Source organism: Saccostrea cucullata, unplaced genomic scaffold (genome assembly GCF_032062105.1).
Source record: "Saccostrea cucullata isolate Sc308-1 unplaced genomic scaffold, CSIRO_AGI_Scuc_v1 ctg1919, whole genome shotgun sequence".
NCBI classification, from domain to species: Eukaryota; Metazoa; Mollusca; class Bivalvia; order Ostreida; family Ostreidae; genus Saccostrea; species Saccostrea cuccullata.
This window is the reverse complement of record NW_026919405.1, coordinates 27,209-48,439: the sequence shown is the minus strand read 5'-3', so window position 1 is coordinate 48,439 and position 21,231 is coordinate 27,209. Positions and strand designations below refer to the sequence as shown.

Sequence of the window (21,231 nt, the reverse complement as noted above, 5' to 3'; positions counted from 1 at the left end):
AAAAGAGTTCCTTTGGTAATGCAATAAACTATTTTGTTATAGTAATAGGCGAATTTTTGAATTGACATACTGCATACAGGGAAATTTCGGCCCCCGGTTTTTTCGCCCCTTTCGCCCTATCCTCATTTGGAAAAGCTTAAACAGGGGCTTAATTGTTTGCTAGTGTGAAAGGGCAAATTAAGACGGCCCGAAAATAACCGTGTATACAGTATTACCCACGTGCTTAGCTTCAAAAAATAAAATTGATTAAAAGCTCTCCAAGTTTAAGATGCTTCCATTTACGTTTAAGTAACAAATGTATTTAACTTAATTTTTTTTATTTATTTAGGCAACACTTGTCCAATGAGTGATTTGTTGTCGCTAGAACTTAGAGGTGTTGAATCCAGTAATAAGGCAGATTGCAAGAGAACCTGCGAGAGTGACATCGATTGCTATGCTATTGTTTCATACTCAAGTAACAATTGCTTATTGTTGAAAACTAAGGAAGGTAATGGACAAGAGGTCAACATTGCCATTCGTCAGTGTATAAGTGGTATGTAGTTAAAGTCTTAAAGGATTTAAGCTAGGGCTACGCAAAATTTGTGCTTATTTCAAAGGTGGGACGGAATTTTTGAAAATATATTTTCACGAGTGTAAGGCACCAATGAAAATATAGTAAAAAAAATCCTGTCTCTCGAAAGAAAATCTATCAAATTCAACTATCGATGAAACGATGGGTTTTCTGTTCTAGATAATTTCTTTGATTTTCCTTTTGCATTTGTCTAACTTTAATTAAGAATCTCTAACTTGGCTTGTGAAGGTAGGAGTTAACTATTTGTGGATATGGATAATGAAGTTTGCTTTTCTTTTTAAGGTGAAGTAAAGCAGGAAAGTGACGTCATAACCCCTACACCGGTAAAAGATCAGAACGTTGTTCTAGACTGTTCAAATACAGCAAGTTAGCATGTTACTTTTTCATATAATCATTTTAATTCGCTAGGGTCAATATTAATTTTTGCATATAAACAATTACTGCTTCGATGGAACATATTTACCTGCGTAGCGTATATGTACTGGAGAATTAATTTTATGAACCAATATAAAATGATTTTTCGTAGGAAACGGTGATACAGGAAAACCACAAACATTGAAATATCCCAAGATCATTGATAATTCCACAGTATATGCCTTTATCTTCTTAACTGTAAAGCTCAGTACTTGTAACATAGACAAGAACTTGCTAACTTTTCGACCATATGACCCATACGTTTATAGTTATATATATATATATATATATATATATATATATATATATATATATATATATATATATATATATATATATATATATATATATATACATAAAAATGATTTAATGTAAAAGAAATATCGCACTATATAAAAAAAGCAATTACAGAAAAAAATATTAAATCAAAACGTAAGAAAATTTTCTTTTGGCTTTTACAAGATATTTACGGAAGACATTTTAAAAACCATTTTAAAAATGTTTTACCTTTAAACTCCTAGGTCAATGTCAAAGGGTAAAAGTTTTTTGTTTCTAAAGAAAGGTCTTGTCACAAGAATTACATATTTGAAGTGAAAGCCTTAGCTTTGACCGTTCAAAAGTTTTGGCCAAGGTTAAAGTTTTTAAAAAGAAGGTCAAATTCCTAGATCATGATCAAGGTCAAAGGGTCATAGATGTTGGTATTCTAGGAAAAGTTCTGTTACATATATGAAGTATAAAGCCCTAGCCCTTACCGTTAAAAAGTTATGGCTAAGGTTTAAGTTTTTTAAAAGTAGGTCAATCTACCTTAACAAAAATACTTTTTTTAATTAACAATAGTTTATTTCTCAAGTTATTTTGATTATTTAACTCTTTTAAGGAATTCGATTTGGGGTTTCCTGGGGCTGGTTTAGTTGCACATCTTAATTTAAATTTATTAAGTAACTCATTCAAATGCAATATTTACATTAAAAAAACCCTCTTGACTGAAGCAAATCTTTTGGTTTAAATGCTGTAAATTTTATGTTTCATTATTTAAGTTTACTTTTTCTATAAATAAAACGTAGGTTATATCTGCATTACATTAAATAAAATAGATTTAAATAAATATCACTTATTTATCGGCGAAAGAGACAACCTCTACATTAAAATTAATTTCTTTTACATTATTTAAAAAGTTCTCTGAAGCTGTAATGAATCTTAGCCTTGAATTATCATAAAATGTACATAGTGGGAATCAAAAACATAATTTCACGAGTTTTATACTTCCTTATCAAAGTTCCAACGTTTTAACTACAATAAATCAAAGTTCCAAGTTATCACTATAGTAAATAAAAGTTCCAAAGTTTTCACTATAGTAAATCAAAGTTCCCAAGTCTTAACGTTAGTAAATTAAAGTTCCAAAGTTTTCACGTTAGTAATTCAAAGTTTCAAAGTTTTTAACTTGCTACTATAGTTAATTATAGTAAATAATAGTTAAGTATAGTTATTATAGTATTTTTTGTAAGGATACCAAGGTCAGAGTCAAAGGATCAGAGTTGAAATCCAGTGAAGGGTCTTGTCACACGAATACATATGAGAAGTATGAAAGTCCTAGCACAAACAGCTTAAAAGTTATGGCCTAAGTTAAAGTGTGGTAAATTTTTTTTCTTAAATTAGGTCAAACTCCAAGGTCAAGAGGTCAACGTTGTTGGTATCCAAACAAAGATCTCCCCACTCATAAGTTAAAGGCAAGGATAAAGATTTTGTGGCCAAACAGACAGACGAGGCAAAACATATGTACCCCCGAAACTTTTACGATGACATAAAAACATTTATTTCCTATGTAGCTTGTAACACGAGTGTTGATTGGTTACAGGGTTAGGTATAAATTTTTGTGCACCCGACATCTCGAAATCTTATCGAAAGGTTGAGACACAGTTGATTGGAATTATGTTTTCAAAGAATTTATTTGGGTACAAGGGAAATAAAATCGTTACCAGGTCCAATCAAGGGTGAATGGGGAATTACCACGGGTGTATGGAATAAAACCCGGGGTAAATCCCCGTAAACCCTTGATGGTACCTGCATAAGTAATAGTACATATCTTAGTTAATTATTTAGAATAGAGAAAAATAATTCCTTTTCAAGTTAATCCATATATATCACTGAATGATATTGCAAATTGTTCAATTTTTACAGAAAACCCGATAGCGTCAGCTTCTCTTTCCTATGTGTATTTGCCAATTAGCTGCTACAACTATTCAACTGTGGAAAATGTTACCATCGTGGAAAGCACTACAGTAACACAGAACGTCACAATAACAGATGAGGTCACACAATCTGTAGAAGTCACACTCACTGTAAATTTTACCATGACGGAAAATGTCAACATAACAGATTATGTCATAGTAAAAGAAAACGTCACAAGGACAGAAAACGTCACAGTGACGCAATATATTGAAAGGACAGAATACGTCACAGAAAACGCGGTTACAGCAATCGTGACTTCTTTTGCTCCCTACACAGTTACTGTACAAGTGCCTATTACTCCATTACCATCTGCTTGTGAAGATCAAACGTCTTACATAAATACTTCAAACACTCGTTATATAGAGGAGGCGGTGCAGAATATTTCTAAAGCATTATACATGGATAAAAAGACGACTAATTCTTACATACGAACAAAAACAAGTGCACAGGATAATCGACCGTCTTCAGTGACGATGGGATACGTAGGTATCGTGTGTGTGGTTGTGCCGTTAGTTCTAATTCTGTTGTCGGATTTAAAAACGATTTATGTTCATATGTCGGCTGTATGCAGGAGTTATAATGGACCACCATCCCCGCCAGCATGACAATGTGGGCTGGATGGATTTGGACTTTATTTTTTTTACTCATTGAAGCCTTTGCTCACCCTTGCACAATTTATATAGAGACAAAGGGATCACGAATGCGTTGCATGCAACATATTTCTCCATAATCCTTGATGGTTCTGACATTGAACACTATTTTTTTATATGTGCAGGGGAGTGGCAGATTCTGTGTTATACTAAGAAAAAACTAGAATTCTATTTTACATGCTGGTGTGGCGATTTTTCTTTCCTTGTTTGTCTTTTAATCAGAGGCCACGGTTAAGTTGAGTGTTACTGGTCGACATTGGATGCTCACTCCTCCATGGCACCTGATCCTATCTCTGATGTTTTAGACGTGTGTTTTCTCTACACTTGATATGTATTGCTTGAATGGACTTTCGATCTTGAATACTGTTTGTTACCTCCATATATAACACACTACATTCATCGGGCGTCATTGCAGAATTTTTGACATGAAAAGAGACACAAATACGTCGTGTTTCAGTATTTGCTAACCCTTCAAGTTTTTATTATTGTAAGATTTGAAAGATGGAGGACTGCTGGTTGCGTGCCCTTGCCCATAACCTTTTTACATATACTGTAGTATATTAAGACGCAAACTGTAAATACCCCCAAAAAAAAAAAGATAACAAAAATACACGTTTTACAATTTTATTCAAGATGTCATAAAATGAGAACAATACCATGTATTTACATTGAATTTACATAAAACAGTGCAAAATGTTATAGAACGCAATTTCTTGGAGTGACCAGATTTTAAATCGAACATGAAAAAAAAGGTAATAAAGTGCCATGGTTACATAAGAGATAATTTTCTTTTTCCAGGCAGATGTGTCTTGTGAAAGGTTCACCGTTGTAGAATGTACTGTCTTTTAAACCCCCCAAAAAAATCTTTTAAAAGAATAATATTTATATTATAAATAGTTTGATGAATATCAAAACTATTCAAGTTATTTCGTTCGTTTTGTTTTACCTAAACTAAGCCAACACAAGCAATAACTGAAGTTTTAACCAAAACAATTAATTTTTTCTCTGTAATTGCCTTTTGTATTTTAAGTTGTAATGAATCATAGGCATACTGCTTTCCATCCGGTGATCTTAGGACCAGTTTCCTACACGAGTTTATTACTTGCTGTCACCAATTCTCATATGGCAACAAAGGAAGTCTCTTTCTTCAATTTTGTTGAAGAACACAACACAGTAAATTTCTTCACAAGCTGATTCCCAGCTTCAACCATTTTCGAGGATCTAGATTCCTCAATTAAATGATTTTAACATACATTTAAATATATTTACAAAGTGTCATGACAACAATAAAATTACAACTTGTATATTCCAAAATAATTTTTTATCACCGAGGATTTATCCAGAAACTTGTGTCCACTCTGAGACAGCGGGCTGGCAATACGATAATCCTTCTGCAACTCGAACACTCCCGCAAGAAAATTTGTATGATGTCTATCAGATTCAGGCGACCCCCCAAATTTACTGAAAATGAGGTCAACATCGCCTGTCTTAGGCAACATAGGGTGATATTTAATAATACTTTGATACAGAGTTTCAACAGTGTCCTGACCAGTGTGATCAAACGTAGTGGAGCTGTATATGAAATAGATGCCACCTTTTTTGATGCGCATGTGCGTTCCGTTCATCAGTTCAATATCGTGTGCAAATGCGGTACCATACGAATCGTCAGTTATCCACCGCAATTTGTTTTCTGCAATAGAGAATCCTTGGGTAAATACTTTAAGTACTTAATATGTATAATAAAATACATCAGTTCTGTATTGTTTTATCATTTTTTCTTATTTATGACGAACATAAATTGCATCTTTTTTTCTAACAAACACTTTTAAAATGAAAAATGCATAATTAATTAATCATTGATTTTGTTATATTTCCTAGAGTGAGTTACATGTAAGTACTTTAGTAAATAATCGATGAATCTGAATGTCTTTTTTTTTAATGTTGACAAAATAATCACTGACCCTTTGTAACGGAGTTATCCCTGTCCAGATAAAGGTGAGCGGAGTGGGGTCTATTTCTCCACCAGGTGAACGAGTCCCGGATCGAGGAATTATTACCTGAAAAAATAACATTTATAGATAAGTTTGGTGACAAAAGTTTATCCATATCTTTTTCTTTTTATATTTTTTTTTCAATAATCTATTGAAATTAATCTCAAATAAACGTCCGTAAAGACATGCTCTAGAATTCTTATAGATTAGTCTTTTTGAAATGAAATCATTGAACCTCCAATGAAGACATTTATTTAAAAATACTGGATGTTTAATTTTAACTTCTGTTTAATTAATTAATATGTTTTTATTAGAACTTCAGAAACTGTTAAATTAGCTCTTCGATAATGAATGTAGAGTTGTTAGGTTTAAGAATTTTACATAGGCCTCACCTTTGTCATTGTTCTGATTTAGTGTCTGAAAAAGAAGGAAAAACCTAGGTTTGAAAACGAAAGTAAAAATGCAACCTTAACTTTCCCAATTCATTTTTTAAACATTCCTTCTAAAAATAGGTCACAGTAATGTTGTTATAATCACTTACCGCTTGTACAAAATCATGAATCACACTGTTTTTAATGCAGCATAACTTGTGTTGACAATCAGTTGTAACAATTTTGTCGTACAGTGTCTCATTCACACTTACACTGTTTCCCAAATAGTCACACGAAAAACAAACCGAGTCTTTTGTTTGTAACTCCCCATCACCGCTTACATTCCCGATAATTTCCTGTTGGAGAGTGTCGGTTTTAAACCGAAAGTAGGCCCCAACATTCTCCCAGTTTAATGCGAGTAAAAATCCGAATACTATCGCTAATAGTAAATTTATCACACAGGAAATTATCACTATGATTTTACAAACTTGTCCTGAGTTATTCATTTTCAATATCTTTTGAAAAATTCACTCCCGTTAGCTGTACGTGTTTCTTCTTTATATGTTGTTTCGTGAATGTGGGTTTTTCCATTCCGTGTAGAATTAGCCCACTCTATTTATAAACGTCCACAGATAATTGAGTTTCCAGGGTTACTGTCGAGGATTCAGGAAAAACGTAGGAAGTAGTTCAAAAAAGTCTATTATATAATTAATGTTATATATGCTTGTATGAATGATGTATTTTTTTTTTTTTATTTTGGAAAATTGAGATGTATTTTTAAAAATGATAATGAACTTACGACTGTACGAGGGTTGTCCGTAAAGTTCGTGGACAAGCAAAAATTCAGATTAAAATGGTGTCATTGATATTTCTTATTAACATATTTATAATCCTTTAGTAAATGTGAACTACAAAATTTAAGATTATATTCAAAATCAAATATACAATTTCAATTATGGCTTCATTATTAGAATGTGGATGAGGACCCGGAGCACTGCAAATTGTTAATCAAAATGTTATTTATCACTTTATAATTTTCATTTGTATTTGGCAAATTCCGCGGAAATTTGGATTGCTTTAACATCATGAGGTTGACGAGAGTTATTACTTCAAACCTGCCAAATTTGAACGTTCAAAGTTTAGAAATGATTTAGATATCGAGGTTAGAATCTATTAAGACGGGATCGGCATTGTTTGAAATAGGGACGTTTTCGGAAAAGGTGGAGCAGAGAGCAGTGATTAAATTCTGCTGAGACATCGGAACAACACCAACAGAAACCCATAAATGATTTAAACAGTCGGGAAAATATAGTAAATGAAGCCGTTCTTAAGTATTTAAGTAAAATCTAAATTATTTTACAAAAGTACGTAAGGAACGTTAACAGTTTAGGAACAGCTAAAGTCGGACAGCATCGAATGTCGGACAGTCTTCTCTTTCAGAATAAAATCGTTACTAAATTTAGTGTCATGTGTATTTTTCTTTCAGTATCTCCATCTAAAGGATGTTATTGGTTGTTTCATACATATATAGTCGTGAAAACGTTTGAAATAATGTCTAAAATCTGATTGATCCATACGCGTCTCACGGATCCGGATAAAATTCGCATGCGCACCGAGCGCGCGCCTGTCAACAGTGACCTAGTTATCCTTGGCGAAATCTTCAGTTTGTCGTCGGTACTCCGTGATTGACAGTGTATTTTGTAATTAAATCATACTTTTACATGATTAATATTAATTATTTCCATGATAATAATTTTTTGGTGGATATTTATTTATAAAACCATTAAAATTAAACTGTCCGACTTTACATTCTCGGTCATTTAAAGTCGGACAGAGGAGAATTTAAAGTCGGACAGCACATTATATTGAATAAATTGTATTTTAATTGTCATATTTTTAAATACTGGAACAATTTATCATAATATCATGATACTTTGTGCAGCCATGCTCCAATACGATTTAACACCTAAAAAATGAAGTAAATTGGACTTTAAATGCCGAAACCAGTATGTGTCCGACTTTAAATTCTACATGTCCGACTTTCACTGTCACTGTCCGACTTTATCAGCCTTTGCTTTTCCGTGTTTGGTTTTGATTTATAGCATTACAAAGCTTTTAACCAATGAAAATTAAGAATAGAAAGAGGGTAAAAACATCATTTTATGTGACGTAGAACTTTCCGGTTATGTGTTAAGAGTTTGGAGCGTGTACCGAAGGTGCATACGAGAAGGTCCGAAAAACCGTCCGACTTTCGCTGTTCCTCCCTACGGGATGGCATGCGTGAAGGAAGACCACCATTCCGAGATTACAGTGCTGTAAAAATTGAATTTTGTAACGTGACATTGCGGTATTTCCTTAAATAAAGTCTTTTTTCGCGGACAAAGGCTTGATGATTTGCAGGATTTGAAGTGTTAAATATCATTTTACATATGAAATCTTAATAGTTTGTATACATCTTTGATGACTGCTTAAAGCTACATCAGAAATGTATTGAATTAAACGGTGACTGTGTTGAGAAACGTTCTAACATGTATTAAGCTTTTGACGTCGGGTAACGTCAAGGATTTTTGTTTTAGTGCTCCGGGTATGAGTGTGTGTCTTTTTTGTATCTAATAAAAACATATATATTTGTACTTTGGTTTTGTTTAAAATTTGCATGATATAAATGAAAAATTAATTTAATGAAAATGATAGGTTCATATAATATATCAATGTTTGTCAGTAATTATCAATGTTGTCCAAGAACTTTACGGACAACCCTCCTATATGTAGACATTTAAAAGTTTGTATTTTTATTCTTTTGATGACTGTTTAAGGTTTCGTCAAAGATCAACATGTCAAAAAAATTATTTTTACAATAGCCGCAAAACTATGTGAGGTATAAAGTTAAAACTTTTACAGTTTATAAATTTTTCCTTGATAAACAGATAGAAAGTATCTCTTGATAAAAAAAAAAAAATTTGGAATAATATTAATTGAGAAAAATTATTCTTAAAAATGCATATATTATATTAAAAAAAATACACCTAATTAATTCCGTGCTCTTAGTGAAAGCCATCATTGCAGAAACAATATATGTTTATCAATGAAGGGCAAGTTGGACTTGGATAGCCTCTGGAAAGTTGTTTTCCCTGTTTATCTTGTCCAAATGTTAAGATTTGAAAGTGAAAGTACATTGCAAATGGCGGATTCTATAGGGGTCTTGTCTTTATACATGCCATACTTTCAATAACAGTCTTTCAGAGACCGTTCAAGCCCAACTTGCCCTTCAATGATCAACATATATTATTTCTACAGTGTTGGTTTTCACAAAAAGGACAGAATTAAGCAGGTGTATTTTTTTTTAAATATGCACATTTTCTGATATAATTTTTCTCAAAAAATATCTTTTTTAAAATATTGTTATCAAGTTATACTTTCTATCTATTAATCGATGATATATTTATAAACTGTAAATGTTTTGACTTTATACCACACATAGTTTTGGAGCTATTGTAAAAATAATTTTTAGACATGTTGACCTTTGACGCAACCTTAACGAGGAAAACAAACAGTATTCAAAGTCAAAATTCCATTGAAACAATAACAATAAAAAAATCGGGAACCTCTTAAAATAACAGAGATGGGATCAGATGGCATGGTTGAGTAAGCATTCCTGCCGATCGGCCATACCTGCGATTGATTATTCTACAGAAAATTGAATATCGGCGCATTAACAACATCTTTTTTCACATGACATAAAAAAATAATTTTTGGATTTGAACAAGTGTTTTGGATAATTTTTTTCATTAATTTGTTTAAAGGCACTTCAACCTAAAATACAGCGGCATTCAAGATTTTCCCAATGAATTACTATTACATATAAGCTAAACACCTTGCTTTTCTTTTGATACAATTCCATCTACCAGCGCATAGTGGTTTGTGTTTTTCTAAATTTACATGATAACCGTGTTAAGAGCCATTCTCTGTAATGATTTGAAATTTTACATAAAAGCTGTGGCACGCATAGTCTCAGAATTTCTCGAAACTCTCTATGATAAAAGTCATTGATACCCTAAACTGAAATCAGGCAAAAATTGGTTGCTATGTTTTACAGTTACCATGGCAACGTGTTTTAAAGTTCGAAAAATGGCATTTTTTAACATGTTTAGAGCTCCATAGTTAACATTTGCGGCAAAGCAAACAATTGACAATGACTGTTTCCAAAAGTTAAAGGTCAGATGTCTCAAATGCATGATAAACATGTTTCGTAAATCAACTATTACATATGTTACTATGGTAACAAAGTATTCAAAAGTAAAAAAAAATATTCATTGAAATTTATCAAGTCATACACGTTAAAAAAAAACGCAATTATAGGATGAAATGTGACCAAATAATGGAAAAAAGAGCCTTGAAACATGTACCAAGAACAAAATATGATATTTCATTTTGGTTGGCAATGGTTGCCAAGGTTTTTATACCACAGACAGCCTTCAAAGTAACACTCTGTATGTTTAAATCTGATCCTATCTTTTAAAAAAGCACATTTCCTCATAACTGATGATCAATTTTTAAAGATGTTGGTGTGCTCCTAGTTTTCCCATTTGAAACAATTCTGATTAGATTCTTTAAATAGAGCGTTGCTATGGAAATAAGCAGAAAATATATGCTTAAAAACCTGAAAAATATTTTCTTTCCTTGGATACGTACCCTTACATGTAGATTCCCAAAACTTTTATGATTGATATTTATTAAAAGCTAACCTGACTTTCAATTTTGACTATCATCCAATCTCTAAGTGCATGCAAGAAGTTGGCACACATGGTTTAATATAGATATAAAGTTCACAAAATCGAACACTTTCCCTTCTTGGTAACCATAGCAACAGTGTTGTTTTCTTCATCAAATTTTATCAATATATGATATTCAACTTCAGTTCTAACAGATAAGTACTATTCAAGCTGAGTCCTTTTATTTGTTTCTTGATTATATGGCAATTTAATTCTTCATGCAGCGAAAAATAATTCACTTTTAAGTACTGGTACTTTGTTTCCATGGTAACATTTCAAAGTAGCAATTATACCCAATTTTTCTTATGGTTTTGGTGTTGCAAGGTCCTAAGGATGCATATTTGCCAGTCTTGAATTTTCATGTTTTTCCTCAAGACAGTAGCATTAACCCAATCTTAGTTACTGGTTTTGCATGGTTACACTGTGTTACCATGGCAACCATAAAAATTATTCATAGAATAATATTGCTTATACTTATATACTTAAGGTCAAACATTTTCATTGTTTTTCTTAAGTCTTTGATTGAGTTTGAGCATGTAACACCTACCATTAGTGAATACGGAGTGTTTTTCAGCATATTTCAGCATTTTAAATGCATTCCAAATGTACTCTTGGTTACCACCTACTTAGAGATATATTCTAAACAGTTTATTTTTTTTGTGAGAATGGTTTGTTTGCTTTTTCTAGTTTTTATTAAGCCACAGTCAAGATTTAAAGTGGCTGAAAATCTCAATTTTTCAAACTTTTCCGGCTGTTGCCATAGCAACCGAGACACTTAGCAACGAAATTTTGTTTGATATTTGTTTCTGGTGTCAAGTACTAAGCATGGGTGAAGTTTCATCAAAATCGGTGACCATGCGTGGCAACGAAGTTTAAGTGGTTACAGAGAATGGCTATTAAATATTTCTCGCACTCAAAATGAATTTTATAAATTCTATAATTTTAACTTTTTGGGGATTCTTGAAGTTTAATAATCCACTTTTGAATGTATATTGATCTTCTAGTCGTTGCTTGTATGTAGTAGTTATTCATTTTACATTATAGAAATATTGCTTGTACAATACAGTTGATAAACCACATCTGTCAAAACTAATACGTATAAAGGAAATCCAGTTTGTCATTTCTTGTTTACGTGACTACACATATACAATTCTACATATTTTGTTTTCTTTTCTATATACAGGATGTGTAAACGCTTCCTAGTTTGCAAGTTATCTCTGATTTACTGCAATAAACTAAAAATAAACACATTTTTCGAAAGAAGGAACTCAAAGCGACAAAAACTACACATGACTGCTAATATGGCTATCCTAAGGTTATTTTCGGAATACTGGGAACTTAGCAATAAAATTGAATATAGATTATTTTGTAATCGCACCGATATCTTAGGTTTCCTGGATCGATAACTCCATTTCCTATCCTAAGAAAATGGAAGATTAAAAGGGAAATATCTATTTATATTGACAGGACGCAAAATATTATTGTGTTTCATTTTCCTTGTTTTTTTTGAAGCACGCTAAATATATTTTCAAAATCTGTACAGTATTTGCTTTTGAAATAAATTTCAGGAATGGGACAGAATTTTTTTATAAATGAAATTTATGGAAATAACAAACAGCATTCAAGCTCAAAAGTCCTTAAAACAATTCAAAATAAGAGCAAAGCAAACACGGACCTCCAAAACATCAGAGTTGGGGTCAGGTGCCATGGAGGAGTGATCATCTCCTGCCGACCGGGCACACCCGCCGTATGCTCCTTGATCGGGAAATAATGGGAAAATCCGTTCTCAATTCAGTGTGTAAATAATGGACTAACAGTTGGTATGAAAAACGCCAGTCAGCATTTGACTCAATGATAAATTGTATTTGCTGACAATGTCTTTTTACCGACCATAGAACTTACGAAATGATGAGTTTAAACGAGACTGCTGATATCGTTGTTTCATAATTTATTTTGTCAATAACGTTAACTTACCTCGTTTTAGAAATGGTTCATACATGTACGTAGAGCATGATCTTGCGTATCGAATCAACTGAGAGATATAAACTTCGTATGCAGGTGATGAGAGATTATTGTTGCTTAAAGTAAAATATCCAAATATGAAACAAATTTGTCATACTCTGTAGTATCTTTTATTTCAAGCTCACCGGGATATATCGTATCAATATAAATTACCATTGTTAATTGACAATACATGTACGTCGTCGATATATCTAAAGGTCACAGCAAGTGGTTTTCTTTTTAGTTATAACATTTTAGACAAATTATGCTTCAAATGAATACAAAAATAGGTTTGATAATAAGGGGACACAATTGGTACCTTTGGAAAAATTCAATATATTGATGGAAGACCCTTTAAATTAAAATTATAAAAATGTCTCTCGAGTTTAAGGCAGCAATTAAGGCAGTCAGGGGAAAATTTTTACAGCACATCCTCCCTTCTAATATTCTTTCACACTGTGTCAAAATTTCACTTTGAAATTCTTTCACATTTTGACAAAATATCGCTTTCATTAATTAAACAACCTATAGAAATTCAACAGAATGTTAAACATGACTAAGAAGTAAATGTACTGTTTATATAAGTATATGTTTCCCCTAAGATATGGTAAACTTCATTCATTCCTCATGACTTAAGAATTCTAATGAAGAAAATTGATAAAGTGTAGAACAAACACAAAATTGGAATTGAGGGAATTTATATTTTACTATTACACAATATAGGTGGAATTTTAAACATTTTTGCTATTTATATCAAGCCATTGGAGTGTTTAAACAAAGTTTGGAATAATAGGACAGACCAAAATTTCTAATAAAAGTATATTTAATAAATGGCTCTTTTGTAAAACCAACACATTCATATTCAGGCAAAAGGAAATTCTATCAATAGAGAGAGAGAGAGAGAGAGAGAGAGCGAGAGCGAGAGAGAGAGAGAGAGAGAGAGAGAGAGAGAGAGAGAGAGAGAGAGAGGAGCAGTTCTATCTGTTCACGTAATAATTAGTTTTCCAAAAATCCATTTTTGTTTGATGGGAAATAACCACAGGCAACCTATTTGCAATATCACTATTACGCTCATTCAACTAATCAGTGAATTTAGTTTAAACTCTGATTTTGTGAAATCGACAATATTAAAATACTTGACCTTGTAAACTTGTCACGTATAATTCAGGATGGAAATCTAAACTAAGCATAATAATGAGTTACAGGTCACGTGCTCTTTATATCAGTCATTGTATCTACTTCCTCGTAAAAATAACCTTAGTTAATGACTGGTTTTGTCACTCTCCAATTTGCTTACATAAAAAATGAAAAATGGTGTAATTCTTAATTCCTTTTATTGGTTAAACATTTTTAACAATTTTTAAGTAACACACACACACACACACACACACCCTCACACACACACACACACACACACACACACACACACACACACACACACACACATAAACATGTCTGTTAAACAGTTGTGGAGAAATTATACATTTTATCAATACAATGGAGTTTCCAAATGTTCTGATGAAAGTTAAGAAAACATCAAATGCAAACAAACAGTAAACATAATTAATAATGTTAGACAATTATTTTCCTAGGTGCATCTTTAAATTAAATACCTATGTTTTGTTTTAAAGCAATAGCTAGTTAGATGATTTATCATGCACTAACAGAAGACCTTTAATATAGGCAGTGATTGTTCCTTAACAAAACAGCATTGAGAGAGAAAGAGAGAGAGAGAGGGGGGGGGGTCACTGCTCGTGTGTTTTGGTCCTGTGTCAAGATTGGCTTCAATAAAGATCCTTATTGATCACTTTTTCGGAGTTCCTATGATATATGCAGCCCTTCACCAGTAAATGAAGGCATGTCAATTCATTTCAATTCAATTTCACATTGTTTAAAACACCATAGTACAACGACAATATCAAACAAAATACACGAGTGTACAGTTTACATTCACCTGGAAGGATAACTCTCTTATTATCTATATTGATGAATTAACAAAGTTTATTAATGATAAAAATACCTTTGAAAATAAAATTTAATTTGTAAATTTAAAAGCACACGGTCGACTTCATTATGTTGAATGAGAAAATAATTTCAATGGAAATATATATATATATATATATATATATATATATATATATATATATATATATATATATATATATATATATATATATATATATATATATATATATATATATATATATATCGATCACTGTATCAATACAACATATACAGTGTTATATTTTTTTTTTCAATTGCAACTTTCATCTTCAATCGATATAAAGCATACTAGTATTCATAAATATTTCTTGTTTCTGTATTTTTCTTGTATGAATCTCACAAACGCAATGAATTAAATGGATATACTAGATAAAATCACAGACTTAACTACTTAATGAATGGCCAATTTGAAAGTTTTTTTTGTCTTCAACTGTTCAAGTTATAAAATATTTTATTCATAAATCTTTTTTTGTATTGACGAGTTAGAATTGCTTTTAACGTCGAAAGGAATAAATATGTAAATTAACTTTTAACAAAAAAAAAAAAAAAAAAAAAAAAACGGGTTAAAATAAACACGCAGCTCAACACGTTTTAACATGATATGTATGCTTTATCATTTTTTTTTCAAAAAACAGACTAACATTTTATTGAGATCAATTTATATTCCTGAGTGAAAAATAATTCTTGTGAACAATGGAGTGTGTAATGGAGTGTGTAAGTATTTCTTTTCATTTTTTAAGCAAAAAATGAAATTTGCTTTATTCAAAAAATGAAAAAAACGTTTGAAAATAACCAAAAATATTAAATCATTTAGCAAATCTATAAAAACAAGGAGGTTATAAATTCAACATTTCCCATTTTCGTTTCACCGAACTTCAAAAATATACATCACAATTCAAATTATTATCATTACTATCCAATAAAAGATTTAAGTTTATAAACAAAATAGGAAGGGAAAAAATTATTTTTTTTTCCATGCATGTTTTATTGCACACATAAAATTTGTATGTCTTTGACGCTGAAGTACGTTTAAAATGCAATGAAAAAAAAAAAACAAATCTGATTGACTTGGTTATTTGAGTTTTTTTATGTTTTCAATAACGTAAAATTTATTTTACATTTGAGATTATTTTTCATTTAATTAGAGTTTTCTATTCGGTAATAAATTGTGAAAATAAAATTTACTAATTATCAACAGGTAAGTATTACAAGGTAACTTTAAAACTACAGTTTGACTTAATCTAATTCAATTTATAGATTCCGAAATAATTTAACATCGATGTCTTATCAATAAGTGTTCTTACATTTGCTTGAATATACACTTCAACCTTATGATGTTTTTTAAACTCAAAAACTCCGTGGAGCGATACTAAAGTACTTTTCCTATTTTCATCGTTTTTGAATTTCTTGCTTAAAAGAATATCAGGTCCTAGTGTTCTAGTACTTTTATTAACTCGTAAAATGACGTGAAAATTCCTACTCTCTCGTCGCTGATCTTGTGGAACGTTTAGTGCTAAATAAACATAGTATTTTCCATTTTCCTTAATCAGTAGTTGTTTGTTATCCTCCAAAAGTAAGTCTGAGATAAAAGCAGTGCCAAAACGATCCGTATCCTTCCACTGTATCACTCCGCCTATAAAAAAAGTGATAGGTGAAATCAGGCATGCAACAGTCTTTAAGTGGGAGAGCGAGTCAGAAAGAAATGACAGCTTATCTGAGCATTTAAGAAGCAAATTATATAAAAAAAAATATATATCAAAGACAAAGGATATATTTTTTAAAATTGACCTTATTCTAATATCTAGGGGCAGGGTGATTAAATTTGAATTTTTCGATACTTTTAATGCATATTTCATAAAAAAAAACTTGTAATATAAAAGTCAAAAGATAAAAAAGGGTTCTCTGATACTGCGTACCTTCAAACAATGCAGTCTATGATTTTGTTGGTATACAGAATGTGTTTATGCATTCTTCTTAAACTTCACTTGGTGAAATAGAGGATTATAAGAAGGTATATACTTTAAATGATATCTATTAACTTTATTCTCTTTAATCTTGACTTGTATAAAAAAGTTAATTTAAAAAAAGTAAGAATTTAACTCCTACGTGTAAACAAACTCGAAAATAACGACTTTTGTCGGGTTTATTTGAGTACAATGAATGTTTAACCATACCGATTTTAATTTGTCAAGTTTCAGAATAAAGGGAGTAATTTTTTTTTTTAAATTGTATAGATTATCAAGAATTGTTGTAGAAAAGATTTTGAACACCGTAGAAAGTTTAGAATTTCTTAGTGTTTTAGAAATTGATCAGATAAATCATTTACAATCTAAATAGGTTTTAATAAAAATATCAATTCAGGCATCGATTTTATTGTTTGTATCAACTGTCCTTAAATCAACGATTTATCAACTTCTTCTAAAAAAAAAAGCAAAGAGAAAAAAAGTTGTGTTGATCACAACAATTTTAGATTATCTGACATGCCTATCATGTTTGAATATTTATATTGACCTCTTTTGAAGCAAATAAAGGATTAGGCTCCAGTTTAAATTAATTTCTTAAAAAATTCTTATGTTTTGTTTAAAATTCTTATCACCCGGTGAATAGTCACTTGTGGTATGTGCCAGTATGAATATTTACCCCACCTCTATCAATTTTTCCGTGAAATCCTTGCTTACGATTGGTTGAAGTCTGTCACGTGAAGGCGGTGGATTACTTATACCCGGTCAGTTGTAAATCTATACCCGGTCAGTTGTAATCTATACTCGGTCGATGTATTACGTCACAAACACAAACGTGACGTCATAATAGGCACAGTATAAGCGTGATGAAGCATTTAGCAGAGAAAAACATTTATAAAGTATAGATAAAACGTAAATGTTTCATCGGTGGGGTAAATTCGTTACACAGTCTTTTAGTGACAGGGTATGGGATGATACCTGGTTAGTAAATTTCATACCTGACTCGGCGCCGCCTCGCCAGGTATGAAATTTACTAGCCAGGTATCATCCCATACCCCGTCACTAAAAGACTATGTAACTAATATTATTTCTAATATAGTGTTGCACACGCACATTTCACCCCTTCCCAACATTAGTTAATTTAAGGATTAGTGGTATTAGCTAGTAGGTATGTTTTGAAAACGACTTGTATTTTTGTTAAATTAAATTTAGCTGATTTACCTTTTGAGATTGGGTTACTACCATCTATGTATAAATGAGCTGCATTTTTTCGACGTCTCCAAAATTCGAAATATTTTTTGACCGTTGAAGTAATATTTTCTGACATGTCTGAAAAAAGTAAATATATATATATATATATATATATATATATATATATATATATATATATATATATATATATATATATATATATATATATATATATATATATATATATTAGCAAAATAATACAAACAAAATTAATTCTTTTTACTCTGAAATTTTTTCAATTTTATTTTTAAAAAAGGAGCGTAAAGGAAGAGAAAAAAAATATTTCAAACCATTTCTTTCTTTGGCTCCAGCACTAGCCTGACAATAAACATAAAGAAACATATCATTAGATATCAGTCAAGTGTGGTTATAACAGTAAATACAAATATACATTGTACATGCATGTATAAGAAAAAAATCCATCATCTTGCACACATACCTCCGTTAAGAAATCTCGCAGCACATCATCCTTAACGCAGCAAAGGCGGTGTCCGCAGTCCGTGGTCACAATATCAGTGTACAGTGTCTCATTGACCGTCACCCACCTCCCAAGGTCATCACAGGACATACAGAAACTGTTCTCCTTAAAATCCGTCGTGGACAGCGAGTTCACGCGTGGCAGTTTGTCCCGCTCGTTGAGCATCCCAGGATACAGAAAAACATACAAACCGCCAAACGTCAGTCCCAATAATACGTTAAAAACCAAAGAAACCGTCAGAGTCTTCGGAATTGACCCTTCCATGACAACAGTGTGATGTGCACTATCGACAGACCATCGTTTTTAATGATGAATGGAGTGGCCTTTCCCGAAAATATGTTGACTAAAAAAAGCGGAAGTGAAATTTCTCTCTTCCTAGATGAATTTCACGAACTTCTTATCACCTTTCCGTTCGTTTTATATGCCCATTTGATAATCTTCACATCCGCCATACTTGGAAACTGTTGGAACTACGTTCCATGCTGACATAGCTAGTCTTTTAGTCTATTGAACAAATAAGGAAACTCCGAGTGTGCACTTTTTGCATATTGTGTATAATATCCCCGTATTACTTCGTAGCTGTGTGTATCGCAGCTGTGTTTCTATTTTTACCGTGTTTTCTCAAAATATGTACAGGAATATTTTATAAAATTAAAATACGAGCATAGCAGAATTTAACGAACTAAAAAAAAAACATTCCAGAAATAATATATTGTGATTTGTATTAAAATTAAGAAATTTCAATGGCATAAAAACTTTTTCATTTTTTTATTTTTGCATATAATTAAAGCAATATGAGCTCCAACATTAATGTCAAAATTTTCTGTTGAAAAATTGTAATTAACTATTTCAATTAAGTACAGAGAAAAAGAACATTTAACTTCTATTGTAGTCGCCCGCGAGGCGCAGTTGTCATAGCGTATGCTCTAGAGTCGCGAAGTATGTCGCGGGTTCGAATCAAATGGGACGTGGAGACCGGTCCTTCGGATGAGACCATATATAGACTGAGGTCCCTTGTCGCAGTAGGTTCTGGCATGAAAAAGATCCCTCGCTGCTCAATGACCCTTAGTGCAGCTCTCCACCAGCAAATGGTGCCGTCTCTGTATGAGTGAAAAATTCTCGAGAGGGACGTTAAACATTGTTCAATCAATCAATGTATATTTGTAATAGAACTACTTACAAGCCCTTAATGATGCAATTGTCGTCCTATGGAATATTTTTTCTTAAATATAATTAATATAAAATTAATATTTGATTGTGTAGAGGTCTTTTGAAACAATTTCATACTTTATTTTAATCGAACTGATCATGAGGTTGAAATAACCTACAAATTTATCATAATTACACATTTAGATAGCAAAAAAAAAAAAAAAATCTAAAAAATGCAGCTCATATTGCTTTTAATTTCAATACAGTGCAAGAAATGAACACTATTGAAAAAATATTTTTAAACACCTAATCTAATTTTTTTTTCTAAGGTTGGAATATCTTAAAATGTTCCATCATTTCAAGAAAAAAATTCCTTGCACTAAATAAATATCAAAATGGCTACTTAGACTGTTATTGTTTTGTAAAACAGTCTTTCAAGATTTGTATGTACGCGAAGAAAGATTTTTGATTTACCATATAAACAAATACATTTAATTTAAATCCCAAATGACGAAATAACTGCATGCTAAAAAAAAAAGAATGGTCGATATAAAATATTTCATGATATATAACGAGTTACAAATAAAATTTGACAAAGAACCTGTCTGTGTAAATTCAGTTAAAACATGTCTAACAATAATTTTTTCAGCATATTTGTTATTGATTAAATATATCTCTAAGAATATCTTTCTCTAAATGAAACATAAATAGAGATAATGAATAGTATTCAAGCTTTCAAGTCCATCAAACATGTACCGTCAATAAAAATGATACAGTGAAAACTGTTTATACCGACACCTGTGCATTCCATCACACTGTGTATTGTGACATTAAATTTCCAATTTTACTATTTTTCATATCTTTTTCACTGTGCAATCCAACATCCTGTCTATTCCAACACAAAATTTGTCTCCCAGTGCATTTCCGATTAGACAAGTTTCACTGTACATGAATGCTGAAAGGGAAAAAATACAAAATGAATACAATACATGCATTTTTCACATTCAAAAACATTTTGATCTCTCTCTCTCTCTCTCTCTCTCTCTCTCTCTCTCTCTCTCTCTGTGTGTGTGTGTGTGTGTGAGGGTGTGTGTGTGTGTATAAATTTAAAAATCGTAAATTTCCTGCATACTTTGATTTTTTAAATGAACAATTCGATATCGGATTTATAAATGCTCTTTGTTGATGGTTCCAGAAATATGTACCAATTTAATGTCCTTTCTTTTAATTGGATATTGGAAAAAGAAACATTTATTGATTAAACTAACAATGATTTGATCTTCAATGGCATTTTCACTAAATGTTTATCCATACAGTTAGTAGAGATTGAATCAATTTTCTTAGTTATATCGAAATAATCGATTAAGTATTTAATGAAAATAAATATCA

General features: G+C 31.4%; 2 protein-coding genes and 1 long non-coding RNA gene across 3 annotated transcripts; 1 reads left to right on the top strand and 2 right to left on the bottom strand.

Moving 5' to 3' along the window:
• The first annotated feature begins 334 nt into the window (after positions 1 to 334).
• On the top strand, positions 335 to 4,482 carry LOC134230868 (uncharacterized). The gene is made up of 3 exons (XM_062712734.1): positions 335 to 532; positions 854 to 937; positions 3,164 to 4,482. Exons 1-3 carry the CDS (start codon positions 343 to 345, stop codon positions 3,817 to 3,819), a joined length of 930 nt encoding a protein of 309 aa, XP_062568718.1. The 5' UTR covers positions 335 to 342; the 3' UTR covers positions 3,820 to 4,482.
• On the bottom strand, positions 4,475 to 6,768 carry LOC134230879 (uncharacterized). Its single transcript, XM_062712744.1, has 4 exons — positions 6,397 to 6,768; positions 6,248 to 6,272; positions 5,826 to 5,921; positions 4,475 to 5,554 (listed from the first exon to the last, which is right to left on the bottom strand). Exons 1-4 carry the CDS (start codon positions 6,730 to 6,732, stop codon positions 5,157 to 5,159), a joined length of 855 nt encoding a protein of 284 aa, XP_062568728.1. The 5' UTR covers positions 6,733 to 6,768; the 3' UTR covers positions 4,475 to 5,156.
• A 9,612-nt stretch (positions 6,769 to 16,380) lies between these two features.
• Positions 16,381 to 18,536, bottom strand: LOC134230905 (uncharacterized). Its single transcript, XR_009984444.1, has 3 exons — positions 18,506 to 18,536; positions 18,186 to 18,293; positions 16,381 to 16,636 (listed from the first exon to the last, which is right to left on the bottom strand). It is a non-coding gene; the product is annotated as an uncharacterized LOC134230905 (long non-coding RNA).
• Positions 18,537 to 21,231: the final 2,695 nt, after the last annotated feature.

Bases quoted from the DNA above. Each gene is read 5' to 3' on its own strand.
- LOC134230879 (XM_062712744.1), bottom strand. From the start codon at position 6,732: ATGAATAACTCAGGACAAGTTTGTAAAATCATAGTGATAATTTCCTGT. The intron at 6,273-6,396 runs GTAAGTGATTAT...CTTCTTTTTCAG, and splicing joins TTCATGATTTTGTACAAGCG to ACACTAAATCAGAACAATGA. The intron at 5,922-6,247 runs GTGAGGCCTATG...TTATTTTTTCAG, and splicing joins AAATCAGAACAATGACAAAG to GTAATAATTCCTCGATCCGG.
- LOC134230868 (XM_062712734.1), top strand. From the start codon at position 343: ATGAGTGATTTGTTGTCGCTAGAACTTAGAGGTGTTGAATCCAGTAAT. The intron at 533-853 runs GTATGTAGTTAA...TTTCTTTTTAAG, and splicing joins CATTCGTCAGTGTATAAGTG to GTGAAGTAAAGCAGGAAAGT. The intron at 938-3,163 runs GTTAGCATGTTA...CAATTTTTACAG, and splicing joins AGACTGTTCAAATACAGCAA to AAAACCCGATAGCGTCAGCT.